This window comes from Saccopteryx bilineata, chromosome 2 (genome assembly GCF_036850765.1).
Source record: "Saccopteryx bilineata isolate mSacBil1 chromosome 2, mSacBil1_pri_phased_curated, whole genome shotgun sequence".
Classification (NCBI taxonomy): Eukaryota; Metazoa; Chordata; class Mammalia; order Chiroptera; family Emballonuridae; genus Saccopteryx; species Saccopteryx bilineata.
The window spans coordinates 374191638-374214788 of record NC_089491.1 but is presented as its reverse complement, the minus strand read 5'-3'; the positions used below and the strand labels follow the sequence as shown (position 1 = coordinate 374214788).

General features: G+C 41.1%; 1 protein-coding gene across 1 annotated transcript; it reads right to left on the bottom strand.

Annotated features, from left to right (window-relative positions):
* Positions 1-13988: 13988 nt before the first annotated feature.
* On the bottom strand, positions 13989-18567 carry KRT24 (keratin 24). The gene is made up of 8 exons (XM_066263663.1): positions 17889-18567; positions 17015-17097; positions 16460-16616; positions 15631-15792; positions 15408-15533; positions 14847-15064; positions 14524-14636; positions 13989-14331 (listed from the first exon to the last, which is right to left on the bottom strand). The coding sequence occupies exons 1-8, from the start codon at positions 18510-18512 to the stop codon at positions 14231-14233; spliced, it is 1584 nt and encodes a 527-aa protein (XP_066119760.1). The 5' UTR covers positions 18513-18567; the 3' UTR covers positions 13989-14230.
* Between the last annotated feature and the right edge of the window lie 4584 nt (positions 18568-23151).

Sequence of the window (23151 nt, the reverse complement as noted above, 5' to 3'; positions counted from 1 at the left end):
CCCTCCAAACAAAGCCAGCCATTCACAGCCCCCACTGAGAGGAGGTTTCAGATCATTCCTGTACTGTTTAACCTGACCCACACCTGACTCAACTCCCCTGCCCTACCAGTCACAAGGATTGGTCTAGAATGGATGCTTGACTGAAGGACTGAGGTCAGAGACCTTCTGATGTAGTTAGTCTGATACAAAAGCTGACTTGAGGGTGCCATTTATGATTACGCCAAACTGATCCACTTTCTTGGTAATTGCAATGGAGATATATTGCAAAAGAGAAGCAGGCACTTGATAATGGTAGGAGAAGGAAAACAGTAAAGAATTACACTCTTGTTACTTTAGGGAGCTCCTGCTAATAGCTGCCTAAAACACAAAGAGTGGAGCTAGATTCCATAAAGGGCTGGTCCTGGCAATCTGCATTTAAAATAGGCATTCCAGTATTTCTTTTTTTTTTTTTTGTATTTTTCTGAAGTTGTAAATAGGGAGGCAGTCAGACAGACTCCCGCATGCGCCTGACTGGGATCCACCCAGCACACCCACCAGGGGGCGATGCTCTGCCCATCTGGGGCATCGCTCTGTTGCAACCAGAGCCATTCTAGCGCCTGAGGCAGAGGCCACAGAGCCATCCTCAGCGCCCGGGGCCAACTTTGCTCCAATGGAGCCTTGGCTGTGGGAGGGGAAGAGAGAGACAAAGAGGAAGGAGAGGGGGAGGGGTGGAGAAGCAGATGGGTGCCTCTCCTGTGTGCCCTGGCCGGGAATCAAACCTGGGACTCCTGCACACCAGGCCAACGCTCTACCACTAAGCAAACTGGCCAGGGCCCCCAGTATTTCTTATGCACCCTAAATCAGTGCTTTCCAATACAAATATAATGTAAGCTGCAAATGCAAACCACACATGTGACTTTAAACTTTCTAATAGCCATATCAAGAGATATAAACACAAACAAGTGACTTGACTTTAATAGATTTTACTTCACCTGACATATCCAAGATATAATTATTTTAATGATGTAGTCAATATGAAATAGTTATGAGATATTTTATATTCTTCCCTTTTGATTATGTCTTTGAAATCCAATGTGTATTTTTACAGCCCATCTCAATTTGGACAAGCCACATTTAAAGTGTTCAATAGTCACATGGCTAGTGGCTACTGTGTTGAACAGTGCAGCGCTAATATTTGGGCCTTATTGGCTCACACAAATGAGAGCTCACGGCTGGGACACTCCCCATGCGTACTTGATTAAAGGAAATAGGGCTAGATTTTTTTACGCGTAAGGGGAGAGGAGTAGTATTTAGAAAGGTCTTCTACAAGCATGTGAGTTATGAAGTGAGCTTCAAGATCTCAAATGTCACTTTTCAAGGAAAAATGTTGCTGGTTTACTTTTCAAATATATTGCTCTTCATTAAAACTCATTAGCTTAGCCCTGGCTGGATAGCTCTGTTGGTTAGAGCATCGTCCTGATATGCAAAGATCGTGGGTTCCATCCCTGGTTAGGGCACATATTGAAACAGCTATTTCTGTCTCTTTCTGAACTTAAATAAATTAAATAAATTAAAAAAAATTATTAGCGCTAAAAATGCTGTGGCACACACAAAATGACAAGATCCATGCAATTCTCAGTGCTTTAACTATACAGTAGTTCTCTTATGCTTCAGGAATTCTAACAGAATGCAAATAAGCAAGGGTGTCATTTTTATAGGGATCATCTTGAAACTATTCTCGTTATTAGGAAAGGAAATCATTTGAAAATGTCATACTTGTTAACAGGAAGACATTAGTTAAAACACACCTCCCAAAATGTTGTGGTTGAGGATACTGTTTCTAGGGACATTCTTGAAAGGGAGCTCTCAGACCCTTGGGAGTTAGAATTCAAGATTGAAGTCCATTCATTTATTCATTTGATCATTGGAGGGGTATGGTTTGCACAGAAGTGTGCTGGGTACAGATAAAGGGCTAGAGGAATTCTGAAGAGGAGAGGTGACCTCTTGGGGCATGTGGTGGGGAGAAAGGATAGAGAAGACATTGTAGAGGAAACAGTGACAAAAAAAAAGTGGTTCATGGAAAGTCAGGCTGCCAAGGCCGGATATCATATGGCAGGTATTGGAGAGTCATCACTGGTTTATGAAGTGGGAAGTCACATGGTCAGATAAATTTGGGAGTAGTGCCAAAGATTTCAGAATAAGGGCACCCATTAGGCAACCAGCATTCATGAAAAGAAACATTATGCTATTTTTGTTCATGAAAAGAAATATAAAGAGGTCATAAAAAACTGAATTTGAATAATGGGAATAGGGCAAAGCATCACTCCCTAGTGGGCTTGCTGGACACATGTGGGAGTCTGTCTCTGCCTCCCTTCCTCTCACTGAATAAACAAACAAACAAACAAAAATAATGGGAATAGAGTAGAGGAATAAAATCAGTATTAGCAAATGACAACGGATTATGAAGGGAAGGAGAGGAGAGATCAGAGGAGACTCAGACTTACACTCTGCAACTAGAACATTAGTGGTTCCTGATCAGAAACGGGAGAGGAGGATAATTAGATTCCATTTCCTTATCTGTTACATGAAATGAATGATATGCCCCTCATACTGTTCCTACTACTAACATTGATCAGTACCCACTACCATCATCCTCATTTTATTTTATTTTTTTTAATAAAGTGTATTTAAAAGCCTGACCTGTGGTGGTGCAGTGGATAAAACCTCGAACTGGAACACTGAGGTCACTGGTTCAAAACCCTGGGCCTACCTGGTCAAGGCACATATGGGAGTTGATGCTTCCTGCTCCTCCCCCTTCTCTTTCTCTGTCTCTCTCTCTCACTCACTCTCTCTTCTCTCGAAAATGAATAAATAAAAAATAAAAATAAAAAAATGTTTAAAAAATGTATTTAAAAAAAGTGTATTTCTTGATTGATTAGAGAGAGAGAGGAGAGAGAGAGAAACATTGATTTGTTGTTCCACTTACTTTGTATTCATTCGTTGACTCCTGTATGCGCCCTGATGGGGAATCAAACCTGTAACCTTGGCATATCTTGATGATGCTCTAACCAACTGAGCTACCTAGTCTGGACATCATCCTCATTTTATAGATAAAAATACTGAAGCACAATGAAGCACAAAGCCAAGATTCAAAGCCAGGCACTCTGACCCCAGAGTCCACCCTTGCAGGGGTCCCCAAACTTTTTACACAGGGGGCCAGTTCACTGTCCCTCAGACCATTGGAGGGCCACCACATACAGTGCTCCTCTCACTGACCACCAATAAAAGAGGTGCCCCTTCCGGAAGTGCGGTGGGTGGCTGGATAAATGGCCTCAGGGGGCCGCATGCAGCCGGCGGGCCGTAGTTTGGGGACGCCTGCTAGAGCATAGCTGCTACATAACTTCTTAGCAATCAGAAATAAAGCACTTGGCACATAAGAGAGGTCTTGGGATCCTCGTTACTTAGAGTGAGAGCTTGTTAGAAATACAGACTCTCAGGCTCTGCCCCAGACCTACTAGATCAGAATTGGCTTTTTAGCAAGATCTCTGTGTGATTTGTGGACACACTGATGTTCCAGGAAATCCCTGGTTCTCAGATTTGGTGTATTGAAATAACTTGGAGAAATTTAAAAAATAGTGATGGCTGCGACCCAGAGATTCTGATTTAATTGGCTCGGGATATTGCTGGGTTTCAGAATTTTAAAAATTCCCCAGGTGAGTCTAATATGCTGCCAAGTTTGAGAACCACTATTATAAATGTTAAGTTTCCTTTCACTCATTTCCCTTCCATACTTCACTGAGAGGAATTGGGTTGTTGGTATGAGTGTCTGAAGTAAGACTCCAGAAGTTAAACACTGGCAAGTCCCAGTATTCACATTGTAGTTGGTACCAGGTCAGGTCCATAGACTCAGGTAGAGAAGACAGTACATTGCTTTATTATTTATGTTGAACTCCCATTTGGTGGAGGGTGTGTCTTTTCTCTAAAACGTTACATCAGAGTTTTAGGGAACTTCTGTGACTGTGACTAGGGAACCCGTATCATCCTTGATGTCATCTGTCCAAGACTGTGTTCACTAAGTCAGTCATTTTTATTCCAATTGAAAACAAAGTCTCCCAACCCAGAAATCCTCTTCACAAAGATGGTAGAGAAAGAAAACACTTTTATTATTGAATGAACGTAAAGCCAGGATGTGATGTGCATTCCAGGCAATCTGCGATTGTCAAGGACAGAAAAGAATCTCACTCCTTTATACAGCCAAGCAGATAATTACCCATCACACTTGAGAACCCATGTTCTCAAGACAAGTGACAACTAATCCTCAAGTCAGAGGACCTGGCAGCACCACTTGTCACACAGAGTTCACCTGGTAATTGTGACTTTGCCTAGTACTTAGGGTGGCCATCTCTGATCGCTCATGGGCTTCATGTAAAGGAAGAATATACTTTTTTATAACAAGAGGTAGGTTTGGAGACAAGCTCCTACCTTCCCACAGAAACAGGGAGACGCTATTTTCCCTGGATGTTTACATTCCAGGTTCCTGGGTCATAAACTTGGCCAAAGGCTTATTTAGCTTTTAAAAAGACTTACTTACATCTCAAAGAAACTGAGAAAGAATGTACAATTGCAACGTCTTTAAGTAAATGCTGTCAAGGAAAGGGAGGGGAGGCATTTGTCTCCCCTCATTTCAATAGGGCAGCGGTTCTCAACCTGTGGGTCACGACCCCTGTGTTTTGGTTGTTAGACCCCTGCCGGGGTCGCGACCCACAAGTTGAGAACCGCTGCAATAGGGAGAATGAAGCTCTTATTTTTTTTCTTTCTTTCTTTATTTTAATTTATTGTGTTTACATAGACTCAAGTGTCCTACGGAGTACATCCGCCCACCCCTGTGTTCCACTCAACCTCCCCCTCCCCCCTTCCCTCCAGGATTTGCTTTCCTTCTCTCTATACCGCTGTGTTATGTGTATATAATTTCACCAATCTCTTTCCTTTCTCTGATCCCATCCTCTCATCCCCTTTCCCTCTGTCTGCTTTCCCTCTGGTCCCTTTGATCCCTCCTCTGCCTCTATTCTGCTCCTCAGTTCACATTGTTCATTGGATTACTCAAATGAGTGGTCATATAATATTTTTCTTTCTCTGCCTGGCTTATGGAAACTATTATGCTAAGTGAATCTCTTATTTTTAACTCGTGTTTGCCCTTGCTTCCCCCAGCCCCCTCTTCCACACCTCCTTCCAGGCTCCAGGGCTGGAGAATCACTCTTATGTTTCAGTGTGCCAATGGCATAGAAACATCAAGTAGATTGTGGCTCCATCTGCCAGACACACTGTGCAGCTGTAAAATATATTGATTAACAAGTTTGATTTTAAGTGAGGTTCAAAATGCTGGGTAATTGTTTTTTTCTTAATTAGACTGTCAACATCTCAAGGGCAAAGAGTGCATGTCTTATGTTTCTTTGGAACCTGCTCCCTCTCCTACTAATTTAGTGGATTTTCCCTTTAGTCCCTTAGATTTAACACTTATTTAATACTTTTGAACAAATGAATGAATATCAGAGTTGACGATCTTTTATTGGCTTTGTACCTTATCTTGAAAATGAAATGATTACTGTTAAACTTCTCTTTAAAATGTTCTGCAAATGTTCATTGCAAGGTTCAGGTTTGTTTTGACTGTCTCATTCTATAACCAGGAGGGGAGTTCTTTTAGAGATGACTGTTGTGTATTTGGGACAGCATGGTAATCTTGTCCTCTCGGGTGTGGAGCTGTGTTCAGATCAGAGATGCTAATACAATATACCAGCAATTATTCAGTTTAATACAACTTAATTACATGGATCAGTGATTTTCAACCTTTTTCATCTCATGGCACACAAACTCATTACTAAACTTCTATGACACACCAAAAAAATATTTTCTGCCGAGCTGACAAAAAAAAAAAGGTATAATTTTGATTCATTCATACCAGATGGCTATTGTGTTGGCTGTTGTCATTTTTTTATTTGACCATCTAAAAGAAAAGAAGTCAGTGCCCCTGACTAAATAGTCAATTACTGTATATTTTAAAAATCTTGCAGGGCCCTGGCTGGGTGGCTCAGTAGATAAAGCATTATCTCAGTGTGCCGAGGTCACAGATTCGATCCCTGGTCAGGGCACTTATGAGAAGCAATCAGTGAGTGCACAACTAAGTGGAACAGCGAGTTGATGCTTCCCCCTCCCTCTCTCAAACCAATGAAAAAATTAAAAAAGAAAAAGGAAAGAAAAACAAAACTGTTATTAGGGTAGGCATAGTTGCCCTTTCCTGATTCCACATTCTGTTACACCTCTTACAAGTTATTTTCATACTCTTGCCTTCAGAAAAATTCATTATACTAATCCAATGGTTCTCAAACTTTTGAAGTCAGAGTGCACTTAAAATCCTACAAATAGCCCTGGCCGGTTGGCTCAGCTGTAGAGCGTCGGCCTGGCGTGTGGGGGACCTGGGTTTGATTCCTGGCCAGGGCACATAGGAGAAGTGCCCATTTGCTTCTCCACTCCCCCCTCCTTCCTCTCTGTCTCTCTCTTCCCCTCCCGCAGCCAAGGCTCCATTGGAGCAAAGATGGCCTGGGTGCTGGGGATGGCTCCTTGGCCTCTGCCCCAGGCACTAGAGTGGCTCTGGTCGTGGCAGAGCAACGCCCCGGAGGGGCAGAGCATCGCCCCCTGGTGGGCGTGCCGGGTGGATCCCGGTAGGGCGCATGCGGGAGTCTGTCTGACTGTCTCTCCCCGTTTCCAGCTTCAGAAAAAAAAAAAATCCTACAAATAATTGTAGGCACACTATATACCCATTTCTGATGTTAAGCCTAATCCAGAGGGACTCGAAACATTGAAGACACGAACAAAATCCGTCGATTCCACACCAAAGCTTTATTGTCTAGCTTGGCCAAGCAGTGGCAACTCCGACAGAAATCTGAGGGAGAGCGTGCCAGCCCTTTGTTCTACCTAGTTTTTATAGTTTGCAAGCAGGAAGTACAGAAGCAAAAATTGCAATTAGATGCCCTTTACCACTATTGATTATAGTCATATGCCCTTTTACATGATAGGACTATGTTTAATTTGCAAGCTATACATCATTTTGGAGAAAACAAAATTTACAAGTCAACACAATGGTAGAAAGATGTCTTTTCCTGCACCTGGCTAGCCATTCACCCCTTTCTCCACAGGTGTGGTGGAATGTCAGGGAATCCATGTTTTCCTTCCCTTTGCATTTACAATACAATGCCAATGGCCATCCTAGTTTTATGCCAATCACACAGTACATAGATTATTCACAAAATTTCTCTGCACACCTTAACCCAAATTAATAAAATGTTCTTCAAGCCTTTTAAAATATTAATATTGATTCTGTAGCTTTTGGTACTTTACAACACCTGCGGGTGAGGTGGCTCCTCAGGGCTCCTCACTGAGAAATATGTTATAATAATTAAGTCAAATATTAAAGAAAAAAACTATAAAGTCCAAGCGTGCTTTTATGGTAACTAAATGAAATAAATACGACAAAATTAAATTTATTCTGATATTAAAAAACATTTTATGTTACATTTTTTGATATGCTTTTTAGAATTTGTAAAAAAGAAGGGTTAAAAAATAAAAAAACCCAACAAAAAATTATCTTTTTATATATATAGATACATTCTTAGTAAGATTTAGTAAATTTGGAAGGTCCTGGCACAAATATGTTAAGTTTTTTCATTCTTGTGTTTATGAGAAACATGAGCCTGATGTGTCCTAGAGATTTCTTCAATGTTTGGGCATATATTTGAAAGGCAAACTCTCATTTCCTCGTCAATACATTGAAGAATTCCTCTCTTTTTACTCTTAATTGTGTTGAGTGCAGAAAATCCCCACCATACATATTATCTTAACTTTACACCAAACAAAAGATAGAAGAAACTTGCCTCCAGTCTTTCTGGGGAACATGGTGGGTAGTGTAAACAATCTAGCACCACAGCTTAACAGCCTTTTGCAACCTAATCAGACAAGTGAGGTGGGGGGTTGGGCAGACTGTCAGCTTACAGCCAATTCCCCACACCTCCGCCCCCTAAAAATCTAAACTCTAAAACCCTGTTGGTTTTCTGGTCCCCAACAGGCACATATTTTTCTGGAATACCATAGGACAGGGGTCCCCAAACTATGGCCCGTGGGCCACATGCGGCCCCCTGAGGCCATTTATCCGGTCCCCACCGCACTTCTGGAAGGGGCACCTGTTTCATTGGTGGTTAGTGAGAGGAGCATAGTTCCCATTGAAATACTGGTCAGTTTGTTGATTTAAATTTACTTGTTCTTTATTTTAAATATTGTATTTGTTCCCGTTTTGTTTTTTTACTTAAAAATAAGATATGTGCAGTGTGCATAGGGATTTGTTCATAGTTTTTTTTATTCTCTGGCCCTCCAACGGTCTGAGGGACAGAGAACTGGCCCCCTATGTAAAAAGTTTGGGGACCCCTGCCATAGGGCACACCAGTGTGTCCTGGCGCACACTTTGAGAACCACTGTACTTCAACTCCTTCTTGATCACTTTTTTCAAATGTCTCATCTCATCAGTGGCTTAGCCCATCAATCATTGCTGGCTCCAGAAATGAAATTTGGTGATTTGTTGACATACAGGTATGACAAGTTCAGTTACTTTCAAAAATCATTATCTTTGAAGTTCTCCAGTTAGCCAGAAAACAGTGACTCATACCTTGAAAGAAGTGGTCACTGATGTCAGCACTGTCTGAGAATTAGAAAAACATTTTCAGTTCTCTTTAAAAAATCTTAAGTGTTAATCTTTTAGGATTAACTTTGATCTCTTTTCTACTACATATATGATTCTCTATTCTACCTTTGTTGGTTTAGCTATATTATTACTGCACTTGCCATGTTATAAGCAATCTATAACTTTTTTTTTTAGTGAGTCAAGTACATAAAAGATGGAATTTGCTTGATCCTTTCTGAATATGGCATGCATGCTTTTGTCTGTGACTCAATTTTGGAAAGGACTTCTTCGCCGTTGTTGGTATCAGACAGTGTTCCGATTCACTTTGCAAGAAAAAAGATGCAATGTACAGACATTTTCTCTCTTCTGTCATAACTTCTCTTTCAAGTAAAACAGATAACCTTTTACACTCAAAAAAAGGGATGTAAGGTTTTGCGATTTCACAGGAGGAGAATACCTCACTCCTCACCCTCTGGGCTGAGCAGAGCATTTTGTGCTATATTGACATTGAGGCGTCTCAGCTAATTTGAGGGCTTAGTATTTGCAAAACAGGGGGCTGATTACCTGCAGTTAATAGTTTTGCTTCCAGATGTTTTTCATTCATGGATACTTTTCTGTCTGAGTTATTTATAGAAGAAGCCCAAGATCTTTTTTTTTTTTCGTTCTTAAGAGCTTTTAAAAATAAACTTCATTAGGAAATATAATAGTTTGGAAACATACTGCTGAGGTGAAATCATGAAATTTCTCTGTGCACAAATTGGTTTTTGGTGGCTTCTCCCAGGAGGAGCCTTTTCCATTCCAGGGCTCCCGAAGCCTCCCGTCTTCTGGAGAAGAGTTCTATCTCTGGGGCTTGCAAAGCCTACTCCTGTTCATTCGTCTGCGTTGCAGAATCGAATGTGTCAGCAGCGGTGGCAATCTGCTGTTGTAGAACTGAACTCTGAGATACCATTACAAAACAGAGCCGGTAGCTGAGATAATTGCTTTCCCCAGGATTGCGATGAATATTTATTAGCTTCCCAAAGTGACTTTGTTCTCTGAATTTCTTAGAATATGCAAAATTTTAACTCTATATCATACTGTATTATAACTTATTATCTTTGACTATTGCAGTTTCTTGAAAACAGTTCCCAAGACTTTGGACAAGGCTTGTGACGGGCAGGTTGGGAGATAGTACCTGTCTGAAATGTCAGTTGTCTAGCTGTCCCTTCCAGCTGACAGCCAGCCAAGGTTTCCAGGCTGAACTTGATCTGTGATACAGTCTCATCTTTTTTTTTTTTTTTTTTTTCTGTATTTTTCTGAAGCGGGAAACGGGGAGAGACAGTCAGACAGACTCCCGCATGCGCCCGACCGGGATCCACCCGGCACGCCCACCAGGGGGGCGACGCTCTGCTCACCAGGGGGCGATGCTCTGCCCCTCTGGGGCGTCGCTCTGTTGTGACCAGAGCCACTCTAGCGCCTGGGGCAGAGGCCGAGGAGCCATCCCCAGTGCGCGGGCCGTCTTTGCTCCAGTGGAGCCTCGGCTGCGGGAGGGGAAGAGAGAGATAGAGAAGAAGGAGAGGGGGAGGGGTGGAGAAGCAGATGGGCGCTTCTCTTGTGTGCCCTGGCCAGGAATTGAACCCAGGACTTCTGCACGCCAGGCTGACGCTCTACCACTGAGCCAACCGGCCAGGGCCTTTTTTTTTTTTTAAATGATTTTATTTATTGATTTTACAGAGGGAAGTGAGAGAAGTGGGCGGTGGGGATGAGACCTATGAACTCATAGTTGCTTCGTTAGTTATTTGTTGATTGCTTCTCATATGTGCCTTGACCAGGCAATCCCAGGGTTCAGACCAGCGACCTCAGCGTTCCAGGTCAACTCTTTATCCACTGCACCACCACAGGCGAGGCCATTCTCATTTTGTCCTTTATATTCCATTTAAATACAACAAAAAGTGGTAGAAGTGTTACCTTAATGTTTGCTTCTTTCCTCCTTATTATTTCACATTGACAGTGATATTAGAAGTGACATAAGTGACATTATATTAGAGTGACATTGATATTAATTGTGTGTTTTTTTTAAACAGAGCTTGATCGGTTTTTCCTGTTCTTCAAGTGACATATTTGAGCCACTGATAATTTGAAGTGATTTATTACTCGTAGCATTTTGTTACTTAAGGAAATTGGAGACATGGCTGGAGCTCCATCCTGGATGACTTTGTCTCCGCTTGTAGATCTTTTGAACATTCTAATTCCATGATATCATTGAGCAGGTTGGGGCTCCTTTCTACAGAGTCCTTTGGCAAGTCCTTCCACAAGTCCTCAAGTCCTTTGGCTGTTTTCTTTTCTCTGCCAACTGTAAACTTTGTTTCTTGTTTCTAATCTCTGTGGGGCTGGATGCCACTTCCAGCATTCTCAGCATTCTTGCCCATTGTTCCGTGAGGTCAGAAGGACAAGAACTACCTTCTGAACCTGGACCAAAAGTCCACAAAAATTCATATGCAAGTAGGCACTGGCTCTTCCTTCTGATGGAGAAGTCTAACTCTTAGGAGAAAGAAATACATTTCTCTAATTGAAAAGTTGACTAGAGAGCTGAACTTCAGTTTCAAAATAGAACATATGCCTGTTGTGTGGTTTTAAAATAACTTAAGCGCAGGTAATAATGTGTGAACACCCAGTTTTTAGCACTTGATTCAGCACTCTAAATATATTTGATGATCCAAAATGGTTCAATAATTCTACTTTTAGAAATTGAATGTGCTTTTAATACATTATACTGCTTCTCAGTGTGTTCTAGCCATTCCTATAACTCAGGGGTCGGGAACCTTTTTGGCTGAGAGAGCCATAAACACCACATATTTTAAAATGTAATTCTGTGAGAGCCATACAATGACCCGTGTATTAGGCGTTATCCAATAAAAATTTGGTGTTGTCCCGGATGACAGCTGTGATTGGCTCCAGCCACCCACAGCCATGAACATGAGCTGTAGGAAATGAATGGATTGTAATACATGAGAATGTTTTATATTTTCAACATCATTATTTATTTTATTAAAGATTTGTCTGTGAGCCAGATGTAGCCATCAAAAGAGCCACACCTGGCTCGCGAGCCATAGGTTCCCGACCCCTGCTATAACTGCAAACAATCATTTAGTACAAAGGCAGCATTTGAACACGTCAAGGAAATGCAGAATGAGGGTTATTTTCACCTCAAGATGGTTTTCAGAGTAGCTACATATGGTGACCTTGACATGAGAATAATGCTAGCCATAAACATATGTCCCAGGTGGTAGGGGACTAGAAGACCAGATCTGGGAACAGTCACAGAGAGACGCTTTCTGATGTGGCTGTAATGGTCCGGGAGACCAGAGGCTGTGTTGCACTCAGCTGGTTTCCATTTCTGCCCTTCTGCCATGAATCTGGGCTGGAGCAGCTGGTTCATACATCTTAATTTTTCAGTACAGGAGAAACATCTAAAATTTAATTTTTTAATTATTATTTAATTTTTTTGATTATAGTTTGCATTCAACATTGTTTTGTATTAGTTTCCGGTGGACAACACAGCAGATAGATATTCAGATACTTCATAGTGTTCCCTTCGATAATTCCAGTGTCCACCTGCAAGATTTAATTTACTGTAATGCTTTGATGGGAAATCTGTTTGATGTAAAACAATGTAACATTGCTTCTTTTTTCTGAGTAGTGGTTTCATGCTTGGCTATTTATTCTGGAAATTTCCCATTTGATTTTTACCACCAGAAATTTTGTGCTGGTCTGCAGAAGAGTTAACCACCCCGATGTTGTGTGAAGGTTATAGACCCAGGAATAGTTTATTTTGCTTAGGCTCGGGCTGATTTCTGTCCCCAAAATAATTCTTCTATTTTCACTGGTCCCCAAGTGTAAAACAGTTGAAAACTACTGAAGCAGAAGTCTTGTTGTGCTTTTGGGTTCATTTTTATGTTCTATTCAATGTGCCTAGAAAAACTATATTTTTAGGTTGTCTTGATTACTAAGGTTTAGTACTCCATATAGTTGTTAATTGATTTTATATTTTATATTTAAAGGTACAATTTACATGAATTATATTCATGTTCATCCTTTTGTAATTTTAAAGTTGAATTTTTTGGCCAAGTCCAACGCTCTTTTCTTGATGATTGGTTTGTAGGGTTGATTTTCTAATTTGTGATCTGCTCATATTAAGTTCCTTGAGTGGGGCTGTTCATATCTGGCTTTGTCCTATGTCTGTTTCTTCCTGGGACTGACATTATACCACCTCCTACCTTGCCTTAATAGTCTTCAGTATTCCAAGCAAGACAAGACAACCATGTATACCAACCACCAAGAGGGTAATAGACCTCATCAACAGAGAATGGGAAAAAGAAACACCAGCACGGCTGACAATTTCTGGCTAGATGTGTGGTTTGATTTGGCATAGGAACAATATCTGAGCATCTCTTCTCTTTGGGGCTTTCAAGGTTTTCAGAAATTTAGCACCATATCACATATTCCAACTAACTTCCCAAGACTTTTATTTTTACATATTTATTTTAAAATTTTTTACATTGACTTGAGAGAGAGAGAGAGAGAGAGAGAGAGAGAAGGGAAGAAAGTGAGAGAGGGAGAGAGAGAGAGAGAGAGAGAGAGAGAAGCATCAACTTGTTGTTCCACTTAGTTGTTCCATTTAGTTATGCACTCATTGATTGCTTCTTGTATGTGCGGGACTGGAAGTCAGACTCCCAACCTCTGGCACGCTGGGTCCATGCTTTATCCTCTGAGCTACCCAGTTAGGCTCAAGACTTTTATTTTGAACAGTCTCCTAAATGTCCTATAAGCACACAACGTCAGAGTCCTGTGGCACTTCTGGTGAATGTTGTAGAATCAAATCTTTTACTGTTAACACCCTTGGGAGTTTGCTGTCCTCTTTGTGTTTTAGCTTTTCTCTCCAACTAAAATGTAGCTTCTTGAAGTAGGAGGCAAATCTCACATTACTTTTTATCAGTGATGGATATTAAGGAACTAGGCATTATTAATTACAGACTGATAAATCTAATAATGGCATCCTTCTCTGTGGGTTCAGCTCTTGGCTATAGTTTTAGGGACACTGAGGTTTAATTTCAGCAATCACTGAGTTCTAATGGGATGTTGTTAAAAATGCCCACGTATGAAAGTATAGTCTTGATTTTTATGAAGAAAGTACTGTGTAAATAATGAGTTAATGTTAGTAACATAACAGTGAACTAGATCATAACTGACAGCTTCGTTTCTAGGTAAAATTAAGTTTCTTTAAAAAAGTTCATCAATGATTCGATTAACTTGCTAAAGGAAGTTTATTGAAGCATAGAAACAATTAGAGCAAAGTTGTCATTTCAACTTTTTCAAGAGCATTCTAATAAGAAAAGAGGCTGCAGAAAAATTGGTTAGTCATCCATTTCTGCATAGAAAACTTTTCCCTGAAGTAATCCAGAAAGATGGCTGATGGGTGTGATGTCTTCATTTGTGCCCTTTAGATTTTTTTCTCTGAAAGACACTTATTGGTCTGGGAATTTCTCATTAGATTTTCACCTCAGAAATATTGCTGACTTGAGATGAGACGACTTTGCCATCCACCACCTCCTCTATGATGGTCTTCGTTACCCTAGTCTTGCTTGGATCTGAAAATCATAGAATCGCAATGTCAGTCGGGAAGGAAGTGATCCGGAGAAATACGGATGCTTTCATGCAGGGTGTTCTCTCCAGGTGAGGTTATGTAAACGACAGAATATACTTTTCATATGACAAGCAAAACGTGTTTGTCATGTTTTTACTTTTAAATGATAAGATTATGAACATTAAAAAACGCCTACCTCTTCCTTGGCTGGAGCAGCTTCCAGATCTTGAGTCACTGGATATGGGATCCTTGGGTCCTGGGTTTTTGGATCCTGAGTTTCTAAAATCAGATCCTCCAAAACCAGAACCACTAGAGAGAGAAAAAAGATTGTTTTCCTTTGCATTTTGCAAAGGCAGGAGAAACCTTCCATGCAGAGGGCTCTCCGCAATGAAGGTAGATGTCATTTGATTGGACTGTCACTGTGGCTTTATAAATGTAAGTGCAGCCCCTAAGCCCCTTTCTGGTTTCAGGACATAAATATACCAACACGTCTTTCAACGCATCATGACTATCATTTACCTTCCCTCTCCGTCCAGCAGGCGGCGGTAGGTCTCGATCTCCATCTCCAGGCGGGTCTTGACGTTCAGCAGTTGCTCGTATTCTGCGTTCTGGCATTCTGTCTGGCCCCGGATCTGACAGATCTGCTCCTCCAGGCTGCCGATCTGGACCTGAATTTCTGACAGCTGGGTCATGTAGTTAGCCTCTGTGTCGGCCAGGGTCCCTTCCAAGGAGTTTTTCTAAGAAAAAAAAATTATGATGAAAATAAGTCACTGATGATTTTTAAAAACTATAACATTTTATAAGGTTCCGGGAGATGTCTACCTTCACCAAGCTACAAGCTATATTGTTATGTCATTTGCTTTCTTAATTTTTGTTGGCATTACTTTTTTTTTTTAACTAAATCTTTTATGGAAATAGGGTATATTATCTTTAAATGAAATGTTTTATGCTTTCTATGACCACAGTACAGTCCTCCTTAATACTGCTTTTATTATGTGCCAAGTGGAACATCTTGGCAAAGGGAAAAACTGAATCCTTTAGCTCCCAGTTGGAGGCTTTACAAAACTCTTTGCAACATACCATGGCCAGTTGGGACTGAAGCTCAATTTCCAGGGCCTGCAGAGTCCGTTTCAGTTCTGTTATCTCACTCCTGGCGGAAGAGGCTGCCCCAGCATCAGTGGAGATCTGTGCTTGCAGTGATGCACTCTAAATAAAAATAAAATGCAGTCAGTGTGCGCTGATGGAGTGAGCGAAGTGGCTTCTGTGTTGCTACCGGCTTAGCCACTCAGCGGTGATAACCTACCTGCTTGTTGAACTGCTCCTCGGCCTCCCGGCGGTTTTGCTCAGCCAGTTCCTCATACTGTGCCCTCATGTCATTCAGTAACTTGGTCAGGTCGGTTCCTGGGGCGGCATTCATTTCTACTGTCACATCCCCTCCGGAGCTTCCTTGCATATTCTTCATTTCCTAGCATAAAGGGGGTGGAGGAAAACCCTGGCCACTTGGCTCAGCAGTAGAGCGTCAGCCTAGTGAATGGATGTCCCAGATTCGATTCCCAGTTAGGGCACACAGGAGATGTGCCAATCTACTTCTATACCCTCCTCCTCTCACTTCTCTCTCTCTCACTCTTTCTCTCTCTTCCTCTCCTGCAGCCATGGCTCGATTGGAGCAAGTTGGCCCCAGGTGCTAAGGATGGTTCCATGGCCTCTGCCTTAGGTGCTAAGAAGAGCCTGGTTGCTGAGCAATGGAGCAATTTCTTAGATGGCAGAGCATCGCCCCCTAGTGAGCTTGCTGGGTGGATCCTGGTTGGGGCACATGTGGAAGTCTGTCTCTCTACCTCTCCTCCTCTCACTGAATAAAAAAAGAATAAAAAAAGAGAGAAAAGACCAAAGCAATGCAAATGAAATAGCAATGGACTTCCTAAAATGCATAGTTGAAACTAGGACATTGAAGGGAAACCAGCCCCCTACTCTCCATCACCAACTTCAGATATAATTTGGTCATTATTATTACTATTTTTTTCTGGTCATAGGAGTTTGAAATCCATGCAGATAGAATTTATTTTATTATTATAGAATGGCTATGGGGAAAAACAGATGTCAGAATTGTTTAATAATATGGACCATGTTCCCACCTCCTCATGGTTCTTCTTCAGGTAGGCCAGCTCCTCTGTGAGGCTCTCAGCCTGCATCTCTAGGTTGGAACGAGTCATGGTCAGGTCATCCAAGACTTTCCGAAGGCCACTGATGTCGGCCTCCACATTCTGCCGGAGATGCAGCTCATTCTCATATCTGAAAGGGGCAGCAGTAAGACAGTACAGTACACTTCAAAGAGTATGTCCACTCTTGTATGTTCAAGAAAGAGTTTTCTCCTCTGAGCTATTTTATAAACAAAGGCTACTAAGTTTTCTTTTAGGAATTTTTCCCCTGTAAAAATATATATAAGCCTAATGCTAACTCTATTGATTGCAAATCTTTTTTGATGACAAAAATTTCATAAAATATTTCAAAAATTTATCTTTTTTTCTTGTTGGTGGAATGATAACCTTTAAAGTTTACATTTGGGATATTTGTGAATTTAGGTCTTGATCTCCTAAAAGACTAAAAACACTTTTATAGAATAAATAAAGCAAATAGATAAAATTTTACTTTTTCTACAGCATTTGTTTTCAAGTCTTTACTTTTCTTACTTCAGTCTGAAGTCATCGGCAGCCAGTCTGGCATTGTCAATCTGCAACATGACCCCAGCATTTTCAATAGTGGCATTAATTATCTAGAAAAGGCAAAAATAGTGAATGAATCATAGGTGAGTTTTATGTTCTGTCTGCATGCCCGCCTGTGAAGGTAGATGCCCCTTGGTTAGCTTTTAAAGGTGAATTGCTTTGAAAACTTGCTTTGGAATGGCACCTGCGTCAATGACCCGGTGTATTTGGACTACATCTTTCTGCAAAGAGGTAACAGTTTGCAGTTACTGGAATAGGCATATAATGTTTTACAGAACATAGCTCTCTGCATGCTTCCAGGGCTTTGGAAGATCAATTATTTTATGAGCTCTTTAGAAAATAGCATGAAAAATGAGCTTCACTTCTTAAAAAGTCTTTAAAAATATTTTTTTCCATACAACCGTGACAAGAACACTTTAGACTCCACCACATTCTTATATAACATTTCCACCAGATTTTATAGAAAGAAAATAGTTATAAAGACTATCTAAATCTAGCAAGACACCAAAATATGTCAACCTACCAGAATTAATCACAAAGTAGATTAAGCTAATATTGACTCATTGCCATCACTCATATATTCATGTTAATTAGCTGCCTGCCATTGTATAAATTTTACTGTTATGTAGAGATACCCAAATTTGAGATACAAACAGAAAATGAATGAGGTTGAAAGCCATATGCAGTAGTGTCCTAGTTAAAATACACCAAGTCCCATTTTACATATCCAGCAAGCAAATATGTTTTCAGGTAATTCCCTGACTTAAAGTCTTCATCCCAGTCCATGTTCTGAATAAAAACAAAAGGGGCAATAGAAACTCAACAGTGGATAGGGTCTTACCTGATTCTTGAGATCCTCAATTATTGAATAGTACTTGCTGTAATCTCTTCCAGACCCACCATCTCTAGACCCAGGCCCATTTTTATCATACCACTCCTTGATTTTGTTCTCCAGACCAGTGTTGGCCTCTTCCAGGGCTCTGACCTTGTCTAGGTAATTGGCCAGGCGGTCATTGAGGTTCTGCATGGTTTGCTTTTCACCTCCAGAGAGAAGTCCCCCATCTCCAATACCACCACCGGTGCCACCACCATAGCTGCAGAAGCCGCCACTAGCACCACCACCGAATCCAGAACCCCTGCCAAAGCTAGAACCCCCGCCAAAGCCAGAACCCCCGCCAAAGCCAGAACCCCCGCCAAAGCCAGGACCCCCGCCAAAGCCAGCCCCAGGGCCTGAAGCACCTATCAAACCACTTCCTACTGAACAGCTACCAAAATCCCCTCCAAAGCCACTGCTTGATCCCCCACTCAGGCCACAGCTGCCGGCTCCTCCTCGGAAGCCCCGGGCAGAGGCGCCCCCCAGACCACATCTGCTTCTGCTACTGAAGCTGCTGCTGCCACCAGCAGACACCCTGACCGAGCTGCTCCCTCCAGCCCGGGAGGAGGAGATCCGAGCTGAGCAAGACATGCTGCTTGTCCGGGCGAATGAGAGAGGCGAGAGTGGAGCGCGTGTTTGCAGGCTGTCTTTTCGGCCCTTATATACAGACATTTAGGGTGTTCCTTTTCTGTGTCACCTCTTAATCCCTGTTACAGTTTTGTTAATCTGCAATTAGATAATTTCTTTTTCCTGGACTCTGTTTACTGGCTCTTGTGCTGAAGCTGGGTCAGAGCCTTCAGGCATTTTACTATATCAAGAAAAAAAAAAAAAAAAGGTGGAGCAAAGCAAAAAAAAATTTTTTTTCAGAATTACAGTTTTAATCTTTCAGAGGTTTTGATGACTGATACTTCTTTTCTGAAGGAGTAATTCTATTAAATTTGCTTTATGATTTCTCAATTGCAGGGCACATCCCCAGATTAACAAATGTCATTAAAATACTTAATATGATAAGGGTAATTTCCCATCAGACTTATAACTTTTTGTTTGTATTGTTCTCTTAAAGTTGAAATTAGCCTTGGCACCAGCATCTGTTTTAGATTTGTCTTTCTCTGTGATTATTTCAATCAGCATATTTCTGAGGTTGTTGACGTTTGTGATGTTTAGATTATTGTCTTCTTTGTATTTTAAGATCAAGTTAGATATTTTTACTGTTAATGAAGAAAACTTAAATAAATAATAGCCTTTCGTGTACGATCATTGGATCTCAGCAACACGTTTATTCGAGCAGAGACTGTCTAAGAGAGATGGGAAAATTTTTAGGTGGATGTTTTAGCATCAGATCAGAGTGAACTGTGACTGGTATGTTGCTACAAAGACTGTGATCTTTCTGACCGAATTTGAGTCTGCTATGATGGTACCAAATCTCCTCTTCAGAATCAAATCTTAAGAAACTAAGAGGTGAGATTGATTTCTTCTTTGTTTTGAAGATCTCTGGAGAAGGGGATTGGAATCCACTTGTGGTAACCGATGTTATGGACTCATTTGCAGATAATGAAATCTGGAGTTTCCCCAGTCTACTGTCTGCTCATTTCTTTTCTGTTTAGTTGAAAAGACACTTAGAAATGACAACTCATATGCATTTCTGATAAATAATGTTATGAGTCATTATATAGATACTGAAATCTAGAATCCTCTCTAGCTCACTTTTTGCCTCCTGTTTTCCTGTCCCTTTCTCCTCTAGACCTTCCCATTCGCCTCTGCTAATAGTTTAAAAGCGTGTGTGTTTTAAAGACAAATGCTGTGTGATTCTACTTATACGAGGTACCTGGTGTAGTCAAGTTCCGAGACAGAAAACAGAATGGTGGGTGCTCAGGATTGGGAGACAGGCTGTGGGGGAGTTGTTGAATGGGTCTAGAGTCTCAGTTGTGCAAGATAACAAGAATTCTGGAGATTGGTTGCACAACAGTATCAATGTACTCAACACTACTGAACTACACACTTTCAAATGGTTAAGACGGCCATTTTTATGTTCTGTGTGTTTTACCATAATTTAAAAAGCATCTTTTTATAAAATTATAGATGCTTTCAAAAATATTTCTTGACCTTCTTAGCTTTATGCTCATGTAGCTCCCTGACTTTTGTTTATTTAAAACTTTCTCCTTTATCCTGGCAGTGTGTCTGTTAGACCACGTCCAGGCTTTAATCCTTATATTTGATCATTTTTTATCCAATGTTCTGTCTTCTTTTTATTTTTCCTTAGACCACCTTTGCTTGGGACCCATTATGAAGTGGGTGGTAATTGCCTGTGCTGTGTGGCTCCTCAGCTTTTGTGTTCTACCTGTGTTGTTTTTGCAGTAGTGGTGTGTATCAGTCTTGTACCCAGGGTGCCTTCTTACAAAGAAGTATGGGGTGTTTTGTAAACTTTAAATCGTTAAGCTGGGCGTAATTCTCATTACACCCTTCTCAAGAAGGTAAAAAATGCACCAGCCCTTACGGTCCATTGATATCTTGCCTCACCCCTCCCCAAAGCCATGAAACCAAATAAGTCTAAATGCTAATGATTTAATGGAAAGTGAATGCTGGAGACAGGAGGAACCATCACTGGACTTTTCCTTCCTCTTAAAGTTATGAAATGAAATCTTTCTACTTTCACAAAGGCTGACATTTGCTGAAAATAAGGTCTAAGGAAAGAAACAACAGTGAAGTGAAAGAAATCTGATACCACCGAGACATTTCCGAGCCAAGGTAGAGAGAGCTTTATGTAGAAAGACTGAGGAACATTTAGCACTGTCGCCTGTCTCTGAATTTTGCGTGGGGTTTGTGGCATTTTTCTTCCGTGGTCATCTAAGTTGTAGCTGGTTCATTTTGGCAGCTTTATTTACCTTATGATTTGGGAGATCTGGACCTTTGAATTTCCTTTGCGGAGGCTTGCGATGACTGAGGTATTCTATCTTGTGTCTTTTTTTTTTTTTAGCTTTCTTGTTGATATAATTTTTTATTATATATAATAAAAATTGATATAATTTTAATGCTGACATATGCCTGTTTTTGTTTTTTAAAATTCAGCTTCAGGCCCTGGCCGGTTGGCTCAGCGGTAGAGCGTCGGCCTGGCGTGCGGGGGACCCGGGTTCGATTCCCAGCAAGGGCACATAGGAGAAGCGCCCATTTGCTTCTCCACCCCCCCCTCCTTCCTCTCTGTCTCTCTCTTCCCCTCCTGCAGCCAAGGCTCCATTGGAGCAAAGATGGCCCGGGTGCTGGGGATGGCTCCTTGGCCTCTGCCCCAGGCGCTAGAGTGGCTCTGGTCGCGGCAGAGCGACGCCCCAGAGGGGCAGAGCATCGCCCCCTGGTGGGCAGAGCGTAGCCCCTGGTGGGCGTGCCGGGTGGATCCTGGTCGGGCGCATGCGGGAATCCGTCTGACTGTCTCTCCCCGTTTCCAGCTTCAGAAAAATACAAAAACAAACAAACAAACAAATAAATAAATAAAATAAATAAAATTCAGCTTTAAAACCAAGTTCTTTTGAGGTGCTTCTCTGACACTTTATACTTCAGAGATGACCGCTGGGGAGGGCATTATTTAATACTCAAAGCAGCCATTACCGGCTTCAATTCTTTGCCTAATCAGGCAGTATATAAATATAGAAGTAAAAAAAAAAAATGCAGAGGTAAACCCACAGGATTTGCTTGTTTGTTAGTATTTCCTTAAATGCAGTCTCATGCTCTCGTTCTGTGTATCCGTGTCTTTTTTCTCAGTGGTGAATCCATCAGCCTGAGCTCGATTCTGTGATTTGCATACTGTCTAGAATGCTGATGTTTAATGGAATAAAGGATTTTAATCACATACAGAAATACAATGCTGTTCTTGCCTGGAGTGTGAAGTGTTAGAATTCTTTTTTTTTTTTTTATTGTGTTAGAATTCTTTGGTAAGCATTGGTCCCCACTGTTTTGAGACATCCCCAAATTTAATACTCTCTTTTATTTGAAATAACGACTTACCAAAGTTCACAAGTTAGTTACTGGCATTTCCTTCATCTGTAAAATGAAAACTTCAAGAATCTGGGGAAGTTCCAGTGGGGGAGACTGTCCAGAAATGCTGCCTTTGGCATTTAGAATTCAGTAGTTCAATATATGAAAATTAAAAAAAAAAAAGGACTGAACTTTATATGTCTGGGCTCCCAGTTCAGTGCTGCCCTGAGTTATACGCTGTTTTGAATTGTTTGTTATTGTTTATTTTTACCTGTCAAGACTCATATAAACTACACTTCACTATGGAATATGACTGCTGTGATAAGTGCAGAATGATTTTCAAATAGTAAACATCAACATTTTTGTGAGATAGATATCAGTATTTTTTTTTTTTTTTTTTTACAGAGACAGAGAGAGAGTCAGAGAGAGGGATAGACAGGGACAGAGAGACAGGAACGGAGAGAGATGAGAAGCATCAATCATTAGTTTTTTGTTGCGACACCTTAGTTGTTCATTGATTGCTTTCTCATATGTGCCTTGACCGTGGGCCTTCAGCAGACCGAGTAACCCCTTGCTCAAGCCAGCGACCTTGGGTCCAAGCTGGTGAGCTTTGCTCAAACCAGATGAGCCCGCGCTCAAGCTGGTGACCTCGAGGTCTCAAACCTGGGTCTTCCACATCCCAGTCCGACACTTTATCCACTGTGCCACTACCTGTTCAGGCGATATCAGTATTTTTTTAAATTTCAGATTAATATTATATATTGCATGTTTTTAGATTAGCAGGAAAATCAAATACTGAAAAGTGTTTGATGAATCTTTTCACTGATGAATCTTTTGCATTGAGAATAGAATGAACCTGGAATTCTATCTTCTGTTCATTCTAGAGAATATTCTGTTATGCTTTTCAAATAAAAGTGTAAGATCAGAATAGTTAAGAGAAGTAACAAGGAATAGAGTATTTGCTGAGTGTGGGCAGAAGTTTTTGTGGCAGATGGTGTGGAAAAAAGAAAAGCTCCCATCTGTTGTGTGCACAGCCTCTTTATAATACCTAACATATTATAGATAGATAATACACAGTCCTTAAAGTAACTAAAAATAACACAGCTTGACTTGCTTCATGAGCAGCTTGGGTCACTGATTGCTTCTGCCCTTTTTTTTTTTTTTATGTGTTCTGGCTTTTAAACCTTTATTCTCCACCTTCTGGGTTTTTGATTGTGTGTGTGTGTTTGGGGGGCAGTGGAGGGGCTGTTGGTGAAAGGAAGGCTGT